This window comes from Neodiprion lecontei, chromosome 2, assembly GCF_021901455.1.
Source record: "Neodiprion lecontei isolate iyNeoLeco1 chromosome 2, iyNeoLeco1.1, whole genome shotgun sequence".
Taxonomy (NCBI): Eukaryota; Metazoa; Arthropoda; class Insecta; order Hymenoptera; family Diprionidae; genus Neodiprion; species Neodiprion lecontei.
This window is the reverse complement of record NC_060261.1, coordinates 4,386,832-4,407,213: the sequence shown is the minus strand read 5'-3', so window position 1 is coordinate 4,407,213 and position 20,382 is coordinate 4,386,832. Positions and strand designations below refer to the sequence as shown.

At 43.1% G+C, this 20,382-nt stretch overlaps 2 protein-coding genes across 11 annotated transcripts in view; one reads left to right on the top strand and one right to left on the bottom strand.

Annotated features, from left to right (window-relative positions):
- The window catches only part of LOC107222725 (E3 ubiquitin-protein ligase MYCBP2), a 163,626-nt gene that overhangs the window by 15,430 nt on the left and 127,814 nt on the right, over positions 1-20,382 (bottom strand). The window lies entirely within an intron of this gene.
- LOC107223720 lies at positions 371-19,535 on the top strand. Of its 6 annotated transcripts, XM_046732857.1 has the most exons (5): positions 9,223-9,540; positions 9,669-9,754; positions 15,461-15,880; positions 16,177-16,469; positions 16,553-19,535. In XM_046732857.1, exons 2-5 carry the CDS (start codon positions 9,731-9,733, stop codon positions 18,258-18,260), a joined length of 2,445 nt encoding a protein of 814 aa, XP_046588813.1. In that variant the 5' UTR covers positions 9,223-9,540; positions 9,669-9,730; the 3' UTR covers positions 18,261-19,535. The 6 variants fall into 6 exon arrangements, with proteins under 6 accessions (XP_046588814.1, XP_015518989.2, XP_046588812.1 ...); XM_046732858.1 differs by lacking the exons at positions 9,223-9,540; positions 9,669-9,754 and adding an exon at positions 371-513; XM_015663503.2 differs by lacking the exons at positions 9,223-9,540; positions 9,669-9,754 and adding an exon at positions 371-1,718.

Genomic DNA, 20,382 nt, shown 5'->3' with positions numbered 1-20,382 from the left:
ATTGTTTCCAAAAGAAAAAGGAAGAAGAAAAAAGAAAAAGAAAAAAAAGCAACATTGTGTCACGGTTAGCAAAACTTGTCAGAACCTGTACGACCAACCCATGAAAGCGATGCCAGCCTACGGAGGAGGAGGACGACGACGACGTGGAAAAGTGTAATTTACGTACACACACATGTAATACGCGTGTGTGCTTGGATACGGTGGCAATGGTCCGTTGCGCCCGGCGTTTCGTATCGTAGACGCGTTTTTGTGGGTGTAAAATAATACTTCGTATGTGTGTTGGCTGGTGTAACGGAGGAATAGCCGAAGGGCATGGTGGGGATAGAAACACGCTTGCAACTCGATTTCTCACCAGTTACAATCCGGCTATCGCGACGCGTGTTTCACCGATAGCCGAGCCGTGAGTTTTGAGTAAAGATCGCGGAATAAGCGTGATTTTTGTAGAAACGGAGGGGAAAAAAAATAAAAAAATTCAAGAAAGAAAAAAACAATTTCGCAACATCGCGGGTCGACGTCTGTTCAATTCATTTATTTTTAATCTCAACTTTCTTTTCATTCTTCTTTCAAATCTTTTCATCTTTTCACCGTAAAAGCATCATCATCGTCATCGTCGTCATCGTCGTCGTCATCGCTCGATATAAGCCTTATCCTGTATGCGATACAATTTACACGGCAGTGCGAAAGGTTATTTTGCCGATCGGTATAAAAATCGCGAATTGAAACACAGCCGCTGATATTGTTCGCCATGTGTTCCGACGACGATAATCTGGATTTATTTAATCGATGTATTTTATCAATTAACTGATCGTCGAGGAATGAGAGCGAGGATAAAAAAAAGAAAGAAAAATGTGAACAAAACCGAGGACTCGCAGGATTTTCACGTATCTGTACAATGAGAAGTTGTGCGTGTGGATTTGAATTGCCATAACGAGTAATGAAGAAATGAATCGATATTTTATGGGATTAAATATCATACACAATTAATACCGAGATGTGATGATAGTTTTGAAAAGAAATGTGTGTGAAAAGTTACGTCGCTGATTAAAAAAAAAAAAAAAAAAAAAAAAACGTAAACCGTCCGCTGAAATTTTTTTTTTTCTTCTTTTTTTTTTAAACTCGAATAAATCGTCCAAGTGTTTTATTTGTAATAATCGATTAACCAGCAATTAAGCGATTTGAAAACCACGGCGTGAAGATTTTCTTATTTGAATGTGAAAAAAAAAAAAAAAGCCCGAAGGAATCGAATTTAATAATAAAATGCTCGCAGTGATTACTGAAAAAGTGCGGAAAGAGGTGGAGAGCTATCGAACAAGTTCGACAGTTTGAGTGCCCGAAATATTTTGCATACCTGTGAGCGCGTGTGTGCGTGTGTGTGTGTGAAATAAAAATCAATCTATCAAACACACGTATCAGCCGCAGTGTAGTGAGTGCGGGTGTATTTCTCCTCCTTGTTCGGAATAATTTCTTCATCGTAAATCGTAAAAATGATCAGTGATGGAAGAAAATCTCTCTGTGCCTGTAATAATGATAATAATCGTGGAATAAAGTGGTTTCGTCGAATCGTCGCATTCGCGGTTATATTGTTCGTGATAAATAATCCAAAAAATGCCAATTGCCAAAACGCACCGCCTGTCGGAATATGCGCAATTGACGGCTGCAACTGCACCGTAGTTGTGAAAAAATGGATTAACGTGAAGTGCGTTTTCAGCAGCGACAAGGTGTGTCTTTTTGTTTTTCATTTTCATTTTCTTCACGTCTATTAGTCGTCTATCAATTCGCGACCCGCCATTGCGTACCTATTATTTTTGTTTAAACGTAAAATCCAGCCTGCACTACGTGACGTCACATTTTCAGAGCTATAAAGAGACGCGGTTCAACGACCCGTAACCGTCAATGTGCAACCCAATTACCTAATTATCCCTCAACGTTTTCCCCTCCCTTCTGCATACGTGTTAATAACATTTTGCAAAATCGCGTACGTATAAGTTACAAGTAAACTGGATCTTACAAAAAAGCTTTCGCTGCTTTTATACAGTTTCAAACAACAAGCAGTGGCTGAAATTATACTTTGAATACCGGTAGCCGAAAAATGTCACTCGTGTTCGTAGTTTTATTTATTTATTTTTTTTTTTATACGAATTTGAAAAACCAACGCGATTATCTGTACGGCGATAAATCCAGTGGGAAATAAATACGATTTTCAAAGGTCTTTAAAAATCGATTTTTCATACGTTATTTCTCATCGTTCGAAATACTTGTTGCAACGTTGATGAAAAAAAGAAAGTGGGATGGAAAAAATCCTTCCCAACAGTCTCTCATAGAATTTCATTCCCAGGGTCAAAACGAACCTGATATGTATATCGAAATTACATCGCGATATCAATACCAGTATAATTAGCATAGAAATTATTCTTAACACAAAAAGATCGAGTAATAAAATTCTGTGTCGGTTGGAGACCGAAAGTCAGGGCAGGGCTCAGGTAGGATTGGATAGCGGACGGACAGGTAGTTTATAACGTGCGTTCCACTTGCTGCATCAGGTTGCGCATCGATGATCACCGACTCGATTTTCCCGCGTATGATCACGGACGCAAAAGCAAAATCCGTTGAACCCCGAGAGTCCGGGCGTAGATATATCCTTGTGGCAAAAGACGACTCACCCGATATAAATAACGCGCAGAATAAGAGTCAGCATTTTATACCATGCACCGCCTTTCCCAAGCGTACAACTTATTCGTCTTGAAATCCACCAGATTGAAATTAGTAAGGTTAACGTAGCAAATTGTTTAACAAAACATTCACTGGTTTTGAAAATTTTTTAACGACTTTGAAGGAGTTCAGTTTAGTAAAAATCTGAATTCGGACAATTATTCTGTAATTGCGCAGTAACGATTATATTCGGAAAAATAAATCGTTACGTTAACGTTACGAATTAATCTCGTAAAAATCTTCCTCTCTCTTTCAATACATCTCGCGTCTTATTTTGATATACCAGGAATCAACGCGAATATCGATGACACGTGGAGAGTGAAATTACAAAGTTTTACTAAAATTCACCTCATCGCAATAGGAGAAATTAAACAATCGGTATATTCAATGCTAAAAAGAACAGGTTTAAAGAAGTTGCCGACAATTATACATACGGGGGAAAGAAAAAGAAGGGATAAAAAGGAGCTGTTTCGGTTCTTGAGCAATGCTTGTTTTACTTATACACAGAGAAACTTTCACAAGGACGTGAAGGATTGAGAACTTGGAATGTATCTCCGTGGCACTGATCATTCCAATTTCGTACCGTCAACCAGATTCAATACAACTAAAGATCACAAATCTCGAATCATTACAATTAGGGCCTGGATTAATATGCAAGTACAGATTTTTTTTTTTTAAATACTTTTTAAACGCAGTTGCTATTTTTCACTTTTTTTTTTTTTTATCATTTTTAAGTTTTTTAGGCCTACATTACACGGGCGTATTATCTAATTTTGAATACTTATTTATCCAGGCCCTGATTAAAGGAGGCAATAAAGAAGAACAAAATTGGCGATATAAATATTTTGTATTTCCTGTTTCCACCGTATTTTTTCTTCCTACAAGTCTCGACGATCATTCACGGTGACGGCAGCGTGACGCCCTGATTATAATCTCTTTGGAAAATATGCAGCCGCGGCTTCAGCAAACGCAGGAACATCTCTCACGATAAATCTTTCCATATTTCATCCACCGTAGGTATACGGTTAGCAGTGATACGTGCATGAGATTCTTAAACGGGATGCATTTTGAATGAAGAGTGCATCCAGGATCTAAACACCGGTGCACTTACAGGCGTGTGCTTCGGAGTTGTGTAAACGAAGATTTAAAAACCAATCGAACCCTCGTCATTTTATTTTCTCCAATTTCGTATCCGCAAATCGCGCAAATACGAAGTTAGCAACGTTAACGTAACGAATAATCGTGGAATAAATCTTTGTACAATTTTATTTTCACCGATTTTCAAGGAATTGGCTTTTCAGAATACATAAACACTTTCTTATTTGTCATAATTTACTAGCTAAATTTCAGACAATCCTGAGGATACGAAGTAAGGATTAACGTTGCTAACTTCAGTCTCGTCAAACTTCGCGATTTCCGAAACTTTTTCTGACTTCGTATAATTATTATTGTCGTTTATTCGCATCACTCTATTTGTGATACAGTAAAAACGTCGCAAAATCGACGCGCGGTTCAGTGACTTAATACTTCCGGTTCACAGTTATAATACAACCGAGACTTCCTAATCAAATCCTATAGTCAATGATTCAGTGATTCGACGCAACGCAACCCGCACGTAGTCTCTGGATCTGCGTTCACACGTCGACGGATCATCCGTCCATTTAAATATCGACGTAATATACATTATACAAGCTTCAAACTTATCGTTTACAGTGCAATTTTCAATGAAAAATAACAATTACGGAGTGAATTTTTATCCGCGTGATAAATGTCTCCGTCGACTTATTGTCACTTGCTGTCGTACAATTTGAAGAAAGCCCCACGCCTAGGCATGTAACATAAATTTCGTATGTATACCTCATGGCCTGCACGCAACGTTCGGTGTTGTTAGACAGCCAGGTTCTTCCGCCGAATAAAACAACTTCCGGTCAAAGGGGTCAGCTCGTTAAAAGATGCCGTTCCGAATTTCTTAATGTATCTTCACCGCCACGTTGAAATAAAGTTTCCTTCGCTTGTCGGTGAATTATTAAGTAAATAATTTCAATGTTATCCGAGGATAAAATTATCTCCAAGAAAACAGAAAGTATTCTTTAAATCTGAATAAGGAGTGAAAGACGACGCGATACGCAGGACGCTGGGAATCTCGGGTTGGTATAGGTGTAGTAACGAGTTATTGTCGCATGGTCGGGGCTCATTCAGTAACTTATTTGGTCTCATTGAGCCGAGGGATTGTTTCAAAAGCTCGTGTGTGCGATTGTGTAGGCAAGAACGATCGAGAGCTTCAGAGTCAATTTATTCACAATAGATTCTTTCAACGAGACTTGAATGAGTCTCGAGCCGACGACGAGGCTCTGCCCGTTCATTGGAGAGGAGGGACAGTCGTCTGGGACATGCGGGTTATGTTATACCAGTGTGAATAGTTGGTGCATTTGTGTCGGAGCTCGAGTGTCCGTTCAACGAGAGTTTCTTCGAGCCTTTGGAGGTCGCGACGACGATAGAGGAGAGAGAGAGAGAGAGAAATAAAGAGAGAGAAACGAGGCCGAAAGTTATTTACCACATATCACACCACTCGAGAGCAAAGAAAGGGAGACTGAGAAAGAGAAAGAGAAAAAGAGAGAGAAAGGAACGCGCTTCCAGGGCCCGTTCGAACGACCGGCTTTCGGCTAAGCCGACCGACAATTGTCTCTCGGAGAAAGAGATAAAATCGAAACTTTGATACTCTGGACTCGAGACTGGCTACCGCTTGGATACGGAATGATTGTTTCTCGTGTGTACAGCAAAGCCCGACTGAAATCCCTGGTTTGAGTTGAGCGAGATAAGCTCGATTTATTATCAATCGGCGACTCCGCTCTTCCGGGATAAAAAAAAAAAAGGACAAAAGTAGAAGAGAGAAGGGGACTGAAGTTGGTCCATTCGGTGACTGCTTCATCTCCGTTCTTCTTCTTCTTTTTCTTCTTCTAGTACTCCTTCATTCGCGACTGGTTCATGTCACCAATTACCGAACCGAAATTGAGGCAATTAATTTACATCATAAGTACCCATCGTATCTCCACGCTTTCTCCTATACTATAATACGAAATGGTTACAATGAGGATGAAGTCAGTAACGTTACTCTAACAATCCATGTTTAGGAGAACTCGTTACTTCGGACCTTTAGAATCGACATCTGAAACTTGATAAACTATGATAAAAGACAAAATATAATCAATATTTTGAAAGCCGACTACTGGAAAGTCATTCGGAAACTGCACGGTAATGATTTGTTCCCTGACGTTCGTTACATTAACGTTACTAACTTCAACCTCGTACGGTAGTTACATGGATCTTGGGGAGTGGTACTAGACACTAAATATAAACGTATCGATTTCGTACATCGATACTACGCAGAAAACGCTGGATCAAAGTCGAATATCAAATCCCTCTTGGTGTAAGATTCAAAGTAGGTACACAGTTTTACACGTGTCCAACTGTAATTGATATTGCCTTTCACTCTGTCCTGCGACTACATTTGTCGTTTACCACGAGCTCGGCGAAGCTGGTGGATTATTATGGTCAACCAGCGGCAGAGCACTTAACGAATTGCATGCTATCTGTACGTTGTATTCTAATTAACTAAATTACCGACTGACCTCTCGCGAGTTGACCCGCCACACTGGGTTCAAATGTTGAAACATCATGTGCTCTCTCTCTCTCTCTCTCTCTTTGACTTCGGCTAGAGCTGCGAGCAGACTAGTTAGACGGTCACACGCGGCTCTCTCGCCCCTAAATTCCGAACAAACTTCCGTCAGAATTAGACCATACCCTGGAAATTCCTTCACGTAGTCGCACAATGCATAATGAATATGGAAATTTAATTCACTGAGGGGCGATCGGAGCGTTAGGCGTTTTTGTTGTTCCGAGTACACACTTGAACACCGGAAGTAATATAGCTAAATGCACCCGAGAAGAGAGAGAGAGAGAGAGAGAGAGAGGGAGGTATAAAATTGTCTCAGAGTCTCAAACGAGAGATTCGACGTTATAGGTATCCTCCTTAATTCGCTGGAGTTTAAGCAGACGAAGACGAGGATCACGTTCAATGGTCCTTAAATGTAATAAAGACTCGGTTTTATGTTTGCCGGTATAAAGCAGCGCCCACATCATCCTCGTCTTGGGATACAATAACCAAATGACCTTGTCAAGTGTCAAAGGTCAATAGAGGGTAGATTCATTCCGTGTGTATTCGTAGACCAAGACGGAAACGCTGCCACGTCGCGTTAAGTTTATCGCGTTTGACGAGAAAACAAACCCCAGGCATTTCCAGTGGAGATAAAATTTTTCAACAGGAAAGGACGAGAGTCGCGATAGCGGTTGGATCATACGCATCCTATGATTGTGAAACAATACCAGCAAACGAAAACCGATCAAAGTCCGTTAAACCGTTGTCGTATAAATTGAAAACCGTTTTTTTCTTTCTTGACCCCCCAAGCAAATGTCGTAGATAATCTTCTGGGAAGTCGTTTCAGCCTCTGTATTAAAGATGAAATACAGGGTTGATCAGTTGAACGACCGAGTCTCGACGATGCGTTTCGTTCCCGTTACGGAAACGATAGAAACGAGAATAAGTCGAAGGCTGCTGTATGATGCGGCTGCTTGGTTGCCTCTCCGACTATCTGGCTGGCTGACTGCTATTACCCATATTTGTTCAAGTGCCAGCTGGAGCAAAACTCCTCGACGACGCAAACGACAGTGTGGCAGTTGTGCCTTTGCCTAGAATTTTACGTAACGTATACCTACCTACCTACCAACGCGTACGTTATACTGATATATACGATAAATTGATCGGGCATTCACCTCAACTCTCGAGCGATCGCCATGCACCTTCTTCTTCTTCTATCGATCAATTCCTCCCAGTTCTCGTTCTTCTATGGTCTCGCGTATTATACTGTGTGTAAAGTAGCCTTCGACGAACACCATGTTCCCACCGACGATTCTCAACGCTCGCGAACTATCTCATTGTCGGAGAGAAAGGTGTGCCCGATAGTAAAATACGAGTTACAGCATTATTTCCCGTCCATGTGGTGTTCGGTAAAAGTGAATATAGAAAGATGAATCATAAACTAATCCTCGGCTAGGATTTAAAAAACAGTGCCATTATGCATTAAGCTGAGAAGCCATACAGGAGCCAAGAGTAATTGCTTCCACTATAGATGGATTGACAGGTTATAGATAACCGGGCTTCGGACCCATTTCCTCCTCAGATTATTACAACAACTGATGGTCGTTTTCAGCGATGGTCATGACTAAAAAATCGTTGTCTTACTCCGCACGTTTGGCGTTCAACTATATCAGCGACTAATCTTCATTACGTTTCAGGTTTGGAGGTTATGCGCCGATAAGTTGGCTTCCAAAGTGCGTGTACAGTGTACGAAGACCTGGCAACGTTACGTTCGTATTTTTTGTGCACTGGGTCAGGACCAGCTCATCAAACTCTGGCGGAGGGGGGCAGAGAGAGAGAGAAAGAGAGAGAAGGAAAAACAGACGGAGACACTGAGAGGAACGGCCTTTCGAGCAACGATGTGTCCTCGGACGTGCTTCGTGCAAGAATACGCGCCATTTATGCGTGTAACGCGAGATAAGAGGGCCGAGTAAATAAGACACAAGTCGAGGCAGAAAAGCTGATTATGAGAAACCAGAATCGCTGGCTCAGGCTAATGGCGCAGGTTTACAGAGCTGGCAAATATGTTTAAATAGATACTTATAGGTCATTGTCTATACGCGTATCTCAATCGCACCACTCTCGGTTTGACTCGTCCGCGATAAAAACTTGATGACACGCGCATGTATATTTACACGCGCATTCCAGAAATTCTTCTACAGAAAACAGAATTATTTCAAAACAATTTCACTTCAGCTGCTATGCGACGCAATTTCTGAAGTGAAACAACTTTTCGAATAAAGGATAAAGTGTGACGCAACGGGATTTCCACAATGGCGGGAGAAAAGCCGGGTTGGAGCCAGTCATTCCATATTCGATTACTCCGTTCGCGATAACTGTGCGATGAAAATCGTCACAGAGAACGATGTACGTCGAATACAAGACGAGCGTTTAATGCAGCCATTGTTCGAATTGATCATAGAAATAGTGTCAAGTGTCAACCTGTAGGTATAAAGTTTATTGCCACACAAGTATTAATTTCGAGCAAAGAACGTAGCATCGCGTTGCCTGTTCTTGCGGGTCCAGTTGTAACTTCGAGTCAGGTTCTCGTGGCTTGACTCCACGATCTAGAGAACACCGAAGGGAATGAGTTTTGGTATCGCAGGCGTGATTTCTTCTTCTTTTTTCGTATCTCCACACGTTTCTACCTCTTCTTGTTTCATCTTGAAGACATACATACGTGCATACGCAGATAGATGTACACACGTCTGAAGTGTAGGAACTAGAACGACCAGATACTATTTTTAAACCCCAACGTTGTAGTCTAGTAGGCGCATTTCTTCTACTACTGGTATAATAATATTAACCGAGGGGATAGTCGAACGTCCGCGTTCATTCGTTGGTGTTCGGTAGTTCCTTCCAAGTCCCTCCCAATTTAAAAGCTATCTGGAGAAGGTTTTAAATACGTAATGCGATTCCGGTAGCCATTTTTCGTTCCCATCCCCCCTCTGATGTCAGACAGACGCACCGAGTGAACTAAGACTAGGTGGTGGCATGTGACCCAGTTCAATGTAACGTGCATACTACACATACATGTCGCAACCTTCGCCAGCTGTTAAGCAAGTTCTTCAACAACTCACCGTGTAGCAGCTCCAAGAGATATCCTTCATACGTAATGGGTGATTACGGGTGACCGCGTAAGTTCAGCCAAACCAATGTGTTCGGTTCACATATATGCGAGAAACCTCTCGTGGCCACGTCAGTCTGGGCAGCACTTTTTCCCTTCCATATATTTAATCTCGTCTTACTTGACTTCTTCCGCCAGGTCGAGTCAGGCCAGACGGATGAATTCTCCGCGACACGCAACAGCCTTTGTAGACAGGGATCATGACGGACCCCCGTAGAGAGAAGGTGAATTCTTGGGGGAAGAAGCCCTCGGCCTTCGTGGTAGCGGCTCAAGTGTAAAGAGGAAATATTATAATCCCTTGAATCGAGGGTGGTCGTCGAGCAGCTCGTGTAAGACGGGAATGGAAGAAATTCTTCTCCATTGTGATTCAAATTATTCGTTCGCGAGTATGAAATTTCTAGACACTTGTTCTAATACGATTTGGACTAGGCATCTTTCGACAAACAGTAAAAGAACCCTGACGGCTAATATTGGACGAGTTGTGAGAAAAGGTGACCTTGGCTGAAGGTCTGCGGCGTTAGACGTTTGTTGAACATATTCCAAGAGCAAACTGGCGTGTGATTATTTGTTGTACATTCATAACCGCTAGTCGCTGTTACGTTGGCTTCAGTTCCACGTAGCGTCCCTTCATCCACCTACGAAATATGACCATAATCTGGTTAATGTCTGTATTTTAACAGCCCTAGATTAGGCACCGCTTCATTGTGTAGCTTCTCGTCCACGTGGAGACTCCTTAAGCTGCACGCAAACCGTACTGGAAGTAAAATTAAAGTGATGTTCTATTTTGTTTCTTTGGTTTACTCTGCTCAGTTTATGACTCGTTTCGAAGCAGATAAGGCTATGCCGTAAAATGTGACGATCAATTTACTTCAGTGAAACGAAAAATGGACAAGGAAAACAATAAAATTGATTGTTCTCTCCGGTATTGTACTCGGTATCACTAAAGACGGTGCTACTTGAGAAAAACAGACTCACTGCTGAAATCAGCTGTACTGATAATGTGCAGTCTTTGAAAAACATTGAATAATGGAATTGAAACTGGATGTGGCACGATTGCTTGGTTTTCATTCGAAATCCTGGCTTCCAATAGATGCTTTCGTAAGTCAAGTTTAATTTTCTCTGTTTTGTACAATTGCCAAAGCTGACGAAGACACTTTAACAACCGGTGAACGAAGAGAAGAAAATCTATTCTATCCTCTACGTAAAACAAACTATTGCCGAGCTTCGATTGGCGGAAAAAATGTCTGCTTCGTTAGAAACTACAAGATAAGTATCGAATATCAGACGTTGTGAGTGGCGGCTAAATTACGCCGGTCATTCGACGCCTCGGTAATTTTCAAAGACTACGAGGCGCGTCAAGAATTATCCCGTTGACCAAGAGCCACGTACAAACAGCATTCGCGATGGACGTGTGCCAAGATAGAGAGAGAGACCAAAAGATCCGAGTAGATTTCACGGTCAGAACAAGATTTTCCCGCATCTATTATCCCGAGTAGTTTTTGAGAGTCGGTACTAGTCAGGACGGATCTTTGCGCGAAAAGATTTAGCGTTCCAGAGGTGTGCTTTTCGCTAAATTTGGTCCATGGGGTGGAGGGTTAATGCCGGTCGTTGCCGAACGAACGAAGGAACGAAGGAAGGAAGCAAGCAAGCAAAGACAGAAGGGATGAGGAGGCTTCTCTCCCTTCCCAAGGAATACATACTCCATATACTCGTTACTTATGCTCTCGTCGCGTGAGTCGCTCTCGCTCTTCTTTGTGTGTTGACACAGAAATAGCTGAGGGTAACTTTTAGCTGGCAAAACGTCCAACTGACTCACGCCACGTGACGTTTTCCGTTAGTCACGGCGTAACTGCAGTACGTCCATGGACCTCGGCGGCGTTAAAGGAACACTTTTACTATCCACTCTCTCTCGCTCTTGGTTCTCTCTTGGTTCCCTCTCCGGAGAAGAGTAGGTGGGCAGGCATGTATCCCTCCGAAAAAAATGAATGAACTTAAATTTAGACCAAGCGTCGACCTGCCGCCGATGAAAATACCTCGAAGAAATCTTTAGACCTTTGACCGTTCCTTGGTGCCGATCAACGAAGTGGCTTAGCTATCTCTCCAGGAAAATTCTCCACGCAAATGAGACTGTTTATTTTGACGTTGACCGGTACTTTGAAGCGGGCAGCGTTTCAAGGTGATCTTGTAGTGCGGTTTCAACTGTCAGCCATAAATTACGTTGCCATAGTTCGTATATACGTTCAGAGTACACAGCAGAAGAATATACACTCGGGCATAACGTGTACCGGCTTGCGTAATGGATTGTTCGAGTGTCAACAGAGCGAGTAAACACTCGTTGTGCTCGTACTCATCTTATCGCAGATTTCTTTATTTGAACTTTTCTGAATTTAGTCATGTGAGTTGAGTAGGCCGTACATGCCACGACTTAATACTTCGAGGTTGAATTACGTCGCGAATACACTTCTACTCCGCTGCTTCGTCAAAAGCTTTTCCTGTGCATCGAATACACTGCCAATGCGAGTAGAGTATCGGGGGTTTTACAATTGGAAGGGTAACGATTCATTTATTGATCATCCACGTCTAAGAATCCAGGTTCAGGGAAATATAAAGCGATGTCGTTATGCCCAAGGGGTGGTAAAAAGCGAGCTCGACAAATCACGGATAAACTTGGTTGAAAATAAACCGATTAATTACCCTCTTCTCCCACCTCACTGTGACACAAGAGGCTGTCTCTGCGTTTCTAAGTCTGTCACGTGGGTTCACTGTTACGTTGAACGCACGCGGTGGTAAAAATAGACACGAAAGGCGATAACGTCTACCGTTAGATTTTTCGGTCGGGCGGAGGGAGTCATCACGGCATTTTAAAGTCCGCAAAACTTTGGAATTCACTAGAGGTACCGGTGAAGAAGAAACAGAGAAGAAACTTGTCTCGAGTCAGTACCGTAAAAGAAAAGCAAAACCCTCCCTCGTACTTATGCTTTCAACTTACTTCCGCCTACTTTTTACGACCCTGAATAGCTTTTATTCGAGATCAGTAAATGCGGTAAAAGTTTCTTGACGTTTGTTGAAAACGCGGTATAATCTCAGTTCCTTCCACGTACCTAATCCCACTAATTGGTAAAGAAACTACCACAGCTGTGGTCGAGTTCCAAATAAATTTTGATCGAAAGTCGACCAGGTCCAAAGAATTGAAAATATAAATGCTCGGTACCAGGAACAACAACGCGGCAACGAGTTTCCTTAAAGTCAAGATCGTTGTCATCGTATTTTCAGATCGATCAGGACAAAGTCCGCAGCGTTCGCAAAGACTCGAGATACGGAGAGTGGTAGAGCTCGAAAATGAACTCATACATGTTTCAAAGACCTAGCCACGTTTCAGATCATGACCTCAGAGCCAAAGCATAATGGAAGAGTAGCCTTCGGCATTCGGGAAGAATACACTGCCCTGACAAGTCCTGTTGGATTATACGGCTTTGTCACACTCTGGATTCGGGAACTAAGCAGGAAATGTTTGATACGGGTAGACCGATTGCTATCTTTCAAGTCGGCTCGTGTAGCTTTATGCCTAAGCTAATATCCTGACGCTTCCTATATTCCATTCCGTTCCATTCCATTCCATTCCATTCCATTATCGGAATTAGCCGCACGTCATCGCGATAGCGCTTTGGCGTTTGTTCGGTCAAAGGCTACTGTATCGTCGCGTGGCGTTGGGCGGTTTCCTTTTTTCATTAACTGTATGTAGAAAATCTTCTCCGTTTTCATCACGATTGCTGTGAAATTGTAACGATTTATCCACTACTTTGCAGCAGCAGGATCTTAATACGAATAACCGACAACATCCGCGCCAGTTTCTTCTTCTTGTTTTCCTCGAGAGAAAGTTATGACGTGCACGTTTTGATTATTGTGATAATGGATTTCCAAGTCACCCTCTAAACGTCTTGAAGCCTCGTTTCCCCTCCTTCTGTTTATTTCAAGAAAAAAAGCACGAGAGCTAAACCGCTACCATACCCATGCTACAGCAGTTATTCGTTTAATTTTAGTCAATTCCATGTAGTTTTAAATGGCAGTTGTTTCACCTTCTAGCACACTTACAAATGCTCCGCCATACGAATCTTTACATGATAACCGTGAACATTATCACTTATACTATACCTATATTGTATATGTGAATCATAGATATTACGAGCTAATTGTTCGTCAGAATGTAGTGGAAATAAACAGGTTTTCCAAACTGTATGCCGTGTCAGAGCGTGATAAGAAAGTAATCATGTACATTGTCACGTATATGTTGTATGTGTGAATCATAGAGAATGAGTTGATTATGTTCGTCGGACTGTAGTGGAAATAACTAGGTTTTCTAAACCGTGAAATAGGGCAAAATAGACGGTAGCTGCACCGCAGGCACGTAACCTTGGAGGTGAACAATGAATTACGCACAGCTACACAAAGAACTAATTATACGACCAGTGATGCTAAATTGGGTAACAGCGAAACACGCGTGTTCGACAAGATTTCGCCAGAGAGCCAAATTCCGGACAGCTTGTAGACTTTGGGTTTCGACTTGCAGGCAGAAAATTCGGAGGATGTTAAACTCGTGTCTGTGCGAAGGGATTGACAATGCACAAGGAAGTAGAAAAATAATTGTGAAAAGTTTAATGAGACTCTTAAACGAATGAATTAAGGACGAACGAATAAAGCAATCAATCATTCGGCTAATTAATTATAGTTCAGTGCTCTTCGTACAAACGGAGGAAAAAAGGTAGAAAGAATAAAATGAACTGAATTGAAGGTTCCGAGAGTGAAATTCCTCGACGTCTCAGACTGGAATATAGCGACTGTTATTATTAACCTGTCCCTTTCAGTCTTGAGCCTTGGCTAGCCTGTCGCCATCTTAGTTAAAACAGGAAGCTCGATGGATTTTTATTTTCATTTTTCACAAGTAAAACGTCGCCTCTACGTTTACTTCTTCTTCACCCAGCGCACAAATATATCCTATATGAGCATCTGTCGGGTTATAGGTACAGTATGGTTGCTCTGACTGGTAAACAGAGCGCAGAAGAAAAAGGATTGCAGGTATACTTTATCCCCGTTCAATCGATTAACCTTTAGCCGGCACGTTTATCTGATATAACATTGCTGGCACCTTGGAGTCGTTGAAAACCCCAACCGAAAATTGCTTGCTGTAACGAAGCAATTCAATATTATTACTTGAATTTTTCTTTTTTTGTTGGTATACACTTAAGCGTCTTTTACAAGATAAACAAGGTCGCAACAATAATTATTAATTTCAATTGACCCCAAGGTTATCAGCAATATTATACCAGATAATAAAAGAGACGGCTAAAGGTTAAAAACTCTTAGGTCACGAAGAACCCCAAGGTGCCAGCTAAAGGTTAAAAACGCTACGACTCTATAAAAGAAATGCTTCCAATGATCTTCAGCAACGTTGTTATGTCTAATCCTGGGCATAACAGCCACCCCCGACCATTCTGCACGCGGTGCATAAGCTCTATATTTCTGAGCGTTTCCGTTTATAAACTCGGCTCCAAATAGAGTTACTCAGGCACATTTGCATAAATGTCGGCTCATCAGCATAAGTGGTGCCAACAAAACGTAAAAAAACAGGTTAACCTGCACGGATATGCATTCTCTGCGTAGGCTTTGAGGACAAAGCTTTTTAGACCACTTTTGTTAGCCATAATTGTTTAAACCACGAAGTCTTTCCTGCTACGTTTCAGTGTTCAAAAGTCTTTTAATGAAAATGAATTCGACGATAGCAATGATTGAGCGATTATGAAAGTCCCACTACTGTGGGTGAACACAGAAAGTGGGTGAATAAAACCACCATTGATGTTGATGAAATTTCACGAGCACGAACAATTGTAACGTTTGTATCAACAAAACATGAAACTATGGTTTCGTTGTTCCAGGATGTGGAGCTGGTGGAAGGTTCGGTGCCGGAGGAAGCGATCGAAGTGGAAATATCCCGGTGTCGAGAGCTGAAGATACAAGCAGGTGCATTTATGGGAGGTGTTCAACTGCGTAGAGTGCACGTCTCAGGGGTTTCCAACGTGGTAGCGAAGAGCCAGGCGTTCAATAATTTAAGCGCCCCGAACACTCTGTTCGAGGTATCGGAGTGCGACACGGTACTGCTGGAGAGTCACGCGTTCAAGAACTCGCTGAAACCACTGAGTGTCTCTATAGCTCGGTGCAAAACCGTAAAGATAAAGCCAAACGTTTTTTTATGGCTGCTGAAGATCACCATCAAGGATGTCCTCGACTTGGAGCTGTCCACCAACGCCTTCAAGTTCGACACGCCTCAGCCAGGACGTCATGGACCGGCGACCCAGGTCAGTCACGATCTCCTCTCTCATGATTGTCATCGTTTTATTTTTGACTGTAATTAGAAGCCGAGGTTGAGCCAGGTCAGATTGTGATCCCCGATGTTGAAAGAAAAAGGAAAACGGCTACCTTCTAAAAATTTCACTCGTTGACAGACAAACGCACACGGCCATGTGATAATGGCTCGGGATACGGATCTTTTACTTTATTTTCAACCGCGGTGTTAACCCTCCATCTTATTCACCGTGCAAAGATTTAACCGGTTCAAGATGTTGATGACCAAGTGTTTTTCCTCTCCTTCCAGATATTGTTCCAGAGTGTAAAAATAGACGAGTTACCAACGATGGCGTTTCCCTCGACAGTCATGGAGGTGCGCATGGACAATCTCGAGACATCGGTGATTCGCAAGGACACGTTTAGCGCCATGAAGATACTGAAAGTGGCGATAAGCAACGCTACTATCGGGACAATCGAGTCGGGTGCTTTTAACGGTCGAACTCTGATCGACAATCTAGAATTCGTCGACGTGAGCGTTGCGCAAATAAAAACCGGTGCGCTTCTGGCACCAGTCACAAATTTCACAATTCAATACTCAAGGTAAGAGGACCGTTCGTTTCCTATCGAAGCGTCTGTGACAAAATCATCACGATCCAAATCTAAACCAACCATTGAATTTTCAGAGTGAATGACATGGAGACAGGTGCCATAAACGTGGTCGCGGCAACGGTGACTCTGAACAACAACGAGTTTCAGGAAATCGCGCACCGGGCGATATCGCTCAACCAATGGAACCACATAGCGATCCACCAGAACCTATTCCGGAGTATTCAGAACGAATCGATATCGGTGAAGATGTCAGAGAACGTTAAAACGCAGACTGAGTTCCTGTTCACCGAGAACCACATAGTGACAGCGGAACCTGGTTCTCTGAGGTTCGCGGCACAGACTCAGAGTCTTCGCCGAACGACGATAAGCGGTAACTACTTTGCAGAGCCGTGCAGCTGCAATCTTGAAAAATGGATGAAAAATCTAGCCGGAACAAACGGTTCCGTGGTAGCGGTGATGGCCTCGAGCTACTGCGAGATAGACGAGGTTCTAGGTCGGTGCTTCAAGGTGCCGCAGGGCCGGCTGTTGATGAGCAACTTCACGAGCATAATATGCGCGGCGAGAGTGCACCACATAAGCTGCAAGGACCCTGCTACGAAGCCTGAGCCTAGCGTAAGTCCGCCGAACGTCGGTCCGCACGGTTACCCAAAGCCGAAGGGTTATTTCGACGTTGAAATGAGCGACCCCAAGCAGCTGGAACGAGAGAAACGGATAATAGTGATGATATGCTCGGCAGCTGGTCTCTGCGTGATGGCGGTGCTGGTGATGTTCGGTCTGTTCTACGTCCGGCGGCGAGGCGTCTGTCCGAAGTTGACGTCGGGTCCTTTCTCCGGTCTGGCCTCGTGGATGTCGCCGAGCAACGGAATGGCCGCTGCAACATCGGCGAGGTCGATATCTCGGATGAGCGTTAACGAGTACGCGGGTCTGCGGCCGGAAGCTAGAGTCCTGGCCGTGGAAACGGCGCCTGATGACCAAGCCGAGGACGCCTACGCATACACGGAGAACAAGGCGACCCAAACACTGCCCGAAGAACTGACAGAGGATTACCTCAGGGAGCTCAGGGAGCGACTCAACGATCCGGATGACTACAGCGAGGCCAGAGACATGATCGAGCACCTCTACGACCTGATCAAGGTCGAGGAGAGTTGCAACAACAACAACAACGACAACCGCGAGACTCCGGCGGTCTACCACGACCTTGTAGTCAGACCCCGGGCTCGCGGCTCGGCCTTGAGGCCCTCGACGAGCGTCGGAACGCGAGTTCCGTCCCTGGACAAGCTTCTCCCGACCCCCGTGGGGCCTCGGTCCCAAATCGTGGAGTACGCCGAGCCTCGGGACAGTAAACTGAGCGACCAGAATCACCTCTACGCCGAGCTTCTGGGCGACGAAACGGTACCCAGTACGAGCCGACTGTCCCAACCAGTTTTGGCTGGACTTGTCGGTCGGGCCCAGCAGCCTCTGCCGCCGGAAATTGGTGGTACCGGAAACGAGGGGCAGAAGACCGGCTTCAGGGATCCCGCCAAGAGCCAGACTCGACCTCTGAGCTTCCTCAAGGCCCTCGGCGAGAGCATTCTCGGTACGTCGTCGAAGAGTCCCCAGAAAAGGCCCGCGGCTCCGTTGCTCTGCGAGTACGCCGAACCCTCGGACGCGGCGGCTCACCTTTACTCGGAACTCTCGGAGCCGAATACTCACACCAACTCGAGGCCATCTAGTAAAATGGCCAACAGACCTTTGCCAACGAAGCCTGGTGATACGGAGACAACGCCGATCACCATTTCGTAAAACTTCCGTCAACCATAAATTAATCTGTGATATACATATATATCGATCGTTATTATTTAATATATACGTATCATAACAAGAGGAAGACTTCAATATCATTACTATTAGCGTATTACGTATTTATAGGTACAACGTATCTCATATATGTTCGACTATCACTTATCGTTATTATTATTAATATTATTATTATATGATTTTGCGTCTCTACTCAAGTTCTTTGAAAATATTCATAGCTGATCTGTAAATATTACGTTGCGTGTATCACGGCTCGGTAAATAGATGAGTAAGACTCAAATTGTGGTCTCGTTTGGATTGGTCGAATTTCGAAATTCGAAAAAATATACAGTGAGCATGAACTTTATGCGTGGACATGAAACAACGAGGTGTTAAAAAATTGAATTATTTAAGGTTTAAGTTTGTATGAGAATTACTTTTTCCTTCGTATGATATTGTAGACTGTAGGAATATTTGGGAAAATTGTAAAGGAACCAACGAATCGTGATGGTTATTAAATAATTGTTGAGAACGGCGGCAGCGTGTCGTTTTATTCAATTACCGGTCCGCGTGTCTCTGGTTAAAGTCACATGTGAAGAGATCGGACTCGTGCGTTTTAGAGTGTACAGTATTATGCCGCACGTGCTTGCACGTGAGTTATTTCGACGCTGGCTAGCTGAAAATATCACGATTCACGGGTGAGACACGATCGAGGGTAAGACGCGAAATGCCCTCTGGAAGGAAGCGTAAAATATGCCTGAATTTCGGATACGTTGTTTACTTTTTTCTTTTCAAAAAAAAAAAAAAAAAGAAACTTGATCGCATTTTTAACAAGGAACTGAGTAGAATACCGTAAAATGCAATTAGTAATAATAGTTTTGAAAAGTTCGTTTTTGAAATGAATGCGAGACCGCCATTGTTGCTGTAATTCCGACGTAATGTAGATAAATTATTCACTATTAATATACGGTAAAATATAAATATAAATATATCTACATATATAGATATAATGTATGCGAAATGAGTATCTGTTTTGTTTGATATCACTTTGTGACTGCGTATAAAACATGGCGTGTGCAAAGCAACAAAGGATGTGTAGCGGAAACGCGTATATCGTGGGAGTGAATACTTTTTATATAATACAATTAATAGCGTATACGATGACTGTAATATATATATATATATACGTATGTGTAATTGTACCAACGTGTAATAATCGATAAATTTGCTTCTTCAGGTATTAAAGTGAAATATAAAAATTTCCCAATTTTTCAAACGAAATGTTCAAGGTGTAATACAACCCTATTTCATTTTTGTTCAATCAAATTCTATCTGTATTTAAAAATAGGCATAACACGCCCCTTTACACCGTATAAAAAACTAATTCCGGTAGTGCTGCAAAGAGGAATTCCGAATCCGTCGTACTTCGATAGAATTATTTGTACAACACGTGTACTCGGAAAGATTTTCACCGCCCTGCGAGAGATCCGTTTTTAGAAAATATTGTTTGCTTGTTCATCTAGGGTCGGGCGAGGGTCGCCGAAAAATTCCCCCGCCGCCTCTATCCTAATTCGTTAACCAAGTTCCGGTTTGTAAAAGAGCTCAAAGAACACGACCCGAGTCAACGTGTTTCCATTGTTCTGGGTCGGGTGCGAGTGACGTCTGTGTTTACCTTCAAGGTTTTTCCATTTCCCGTCGTATATAATCATCGGTCGTGCCTAAATCTCGCGGTGATTGCAAAACACCGCGATACCGCGGTAATTCAACGATAAGTGGGGAAAAAATTCGACCTTAAAACTCGAGTTGAAAGGGTCCGGTGTAACGGAACAACGAGAGAGTCTAGAGAGTTGTTCGTTATAAGGAACAGCTGCGATCCAGACCTCAGTTTCTTCGCCTCCTTGCACCGCGTTCTCTCGATTTGCTCGCATCGCATTCTTCACCAAATAGCTCACACGAAGACCTCTGCAAGCCACCGACTCTCGCAGCTAACTGCACCCAAGATCAAGAATATCTCAACGACTTTCTCCCGAACCCGCTTTGACGTTCGTTCGATGTTTGAATCGGCGGTTAAAGTCCAAAAATCGAAAAGCTCCCCCCTCCAACCTCGCGTGGTGCTTTCAAAGAACAA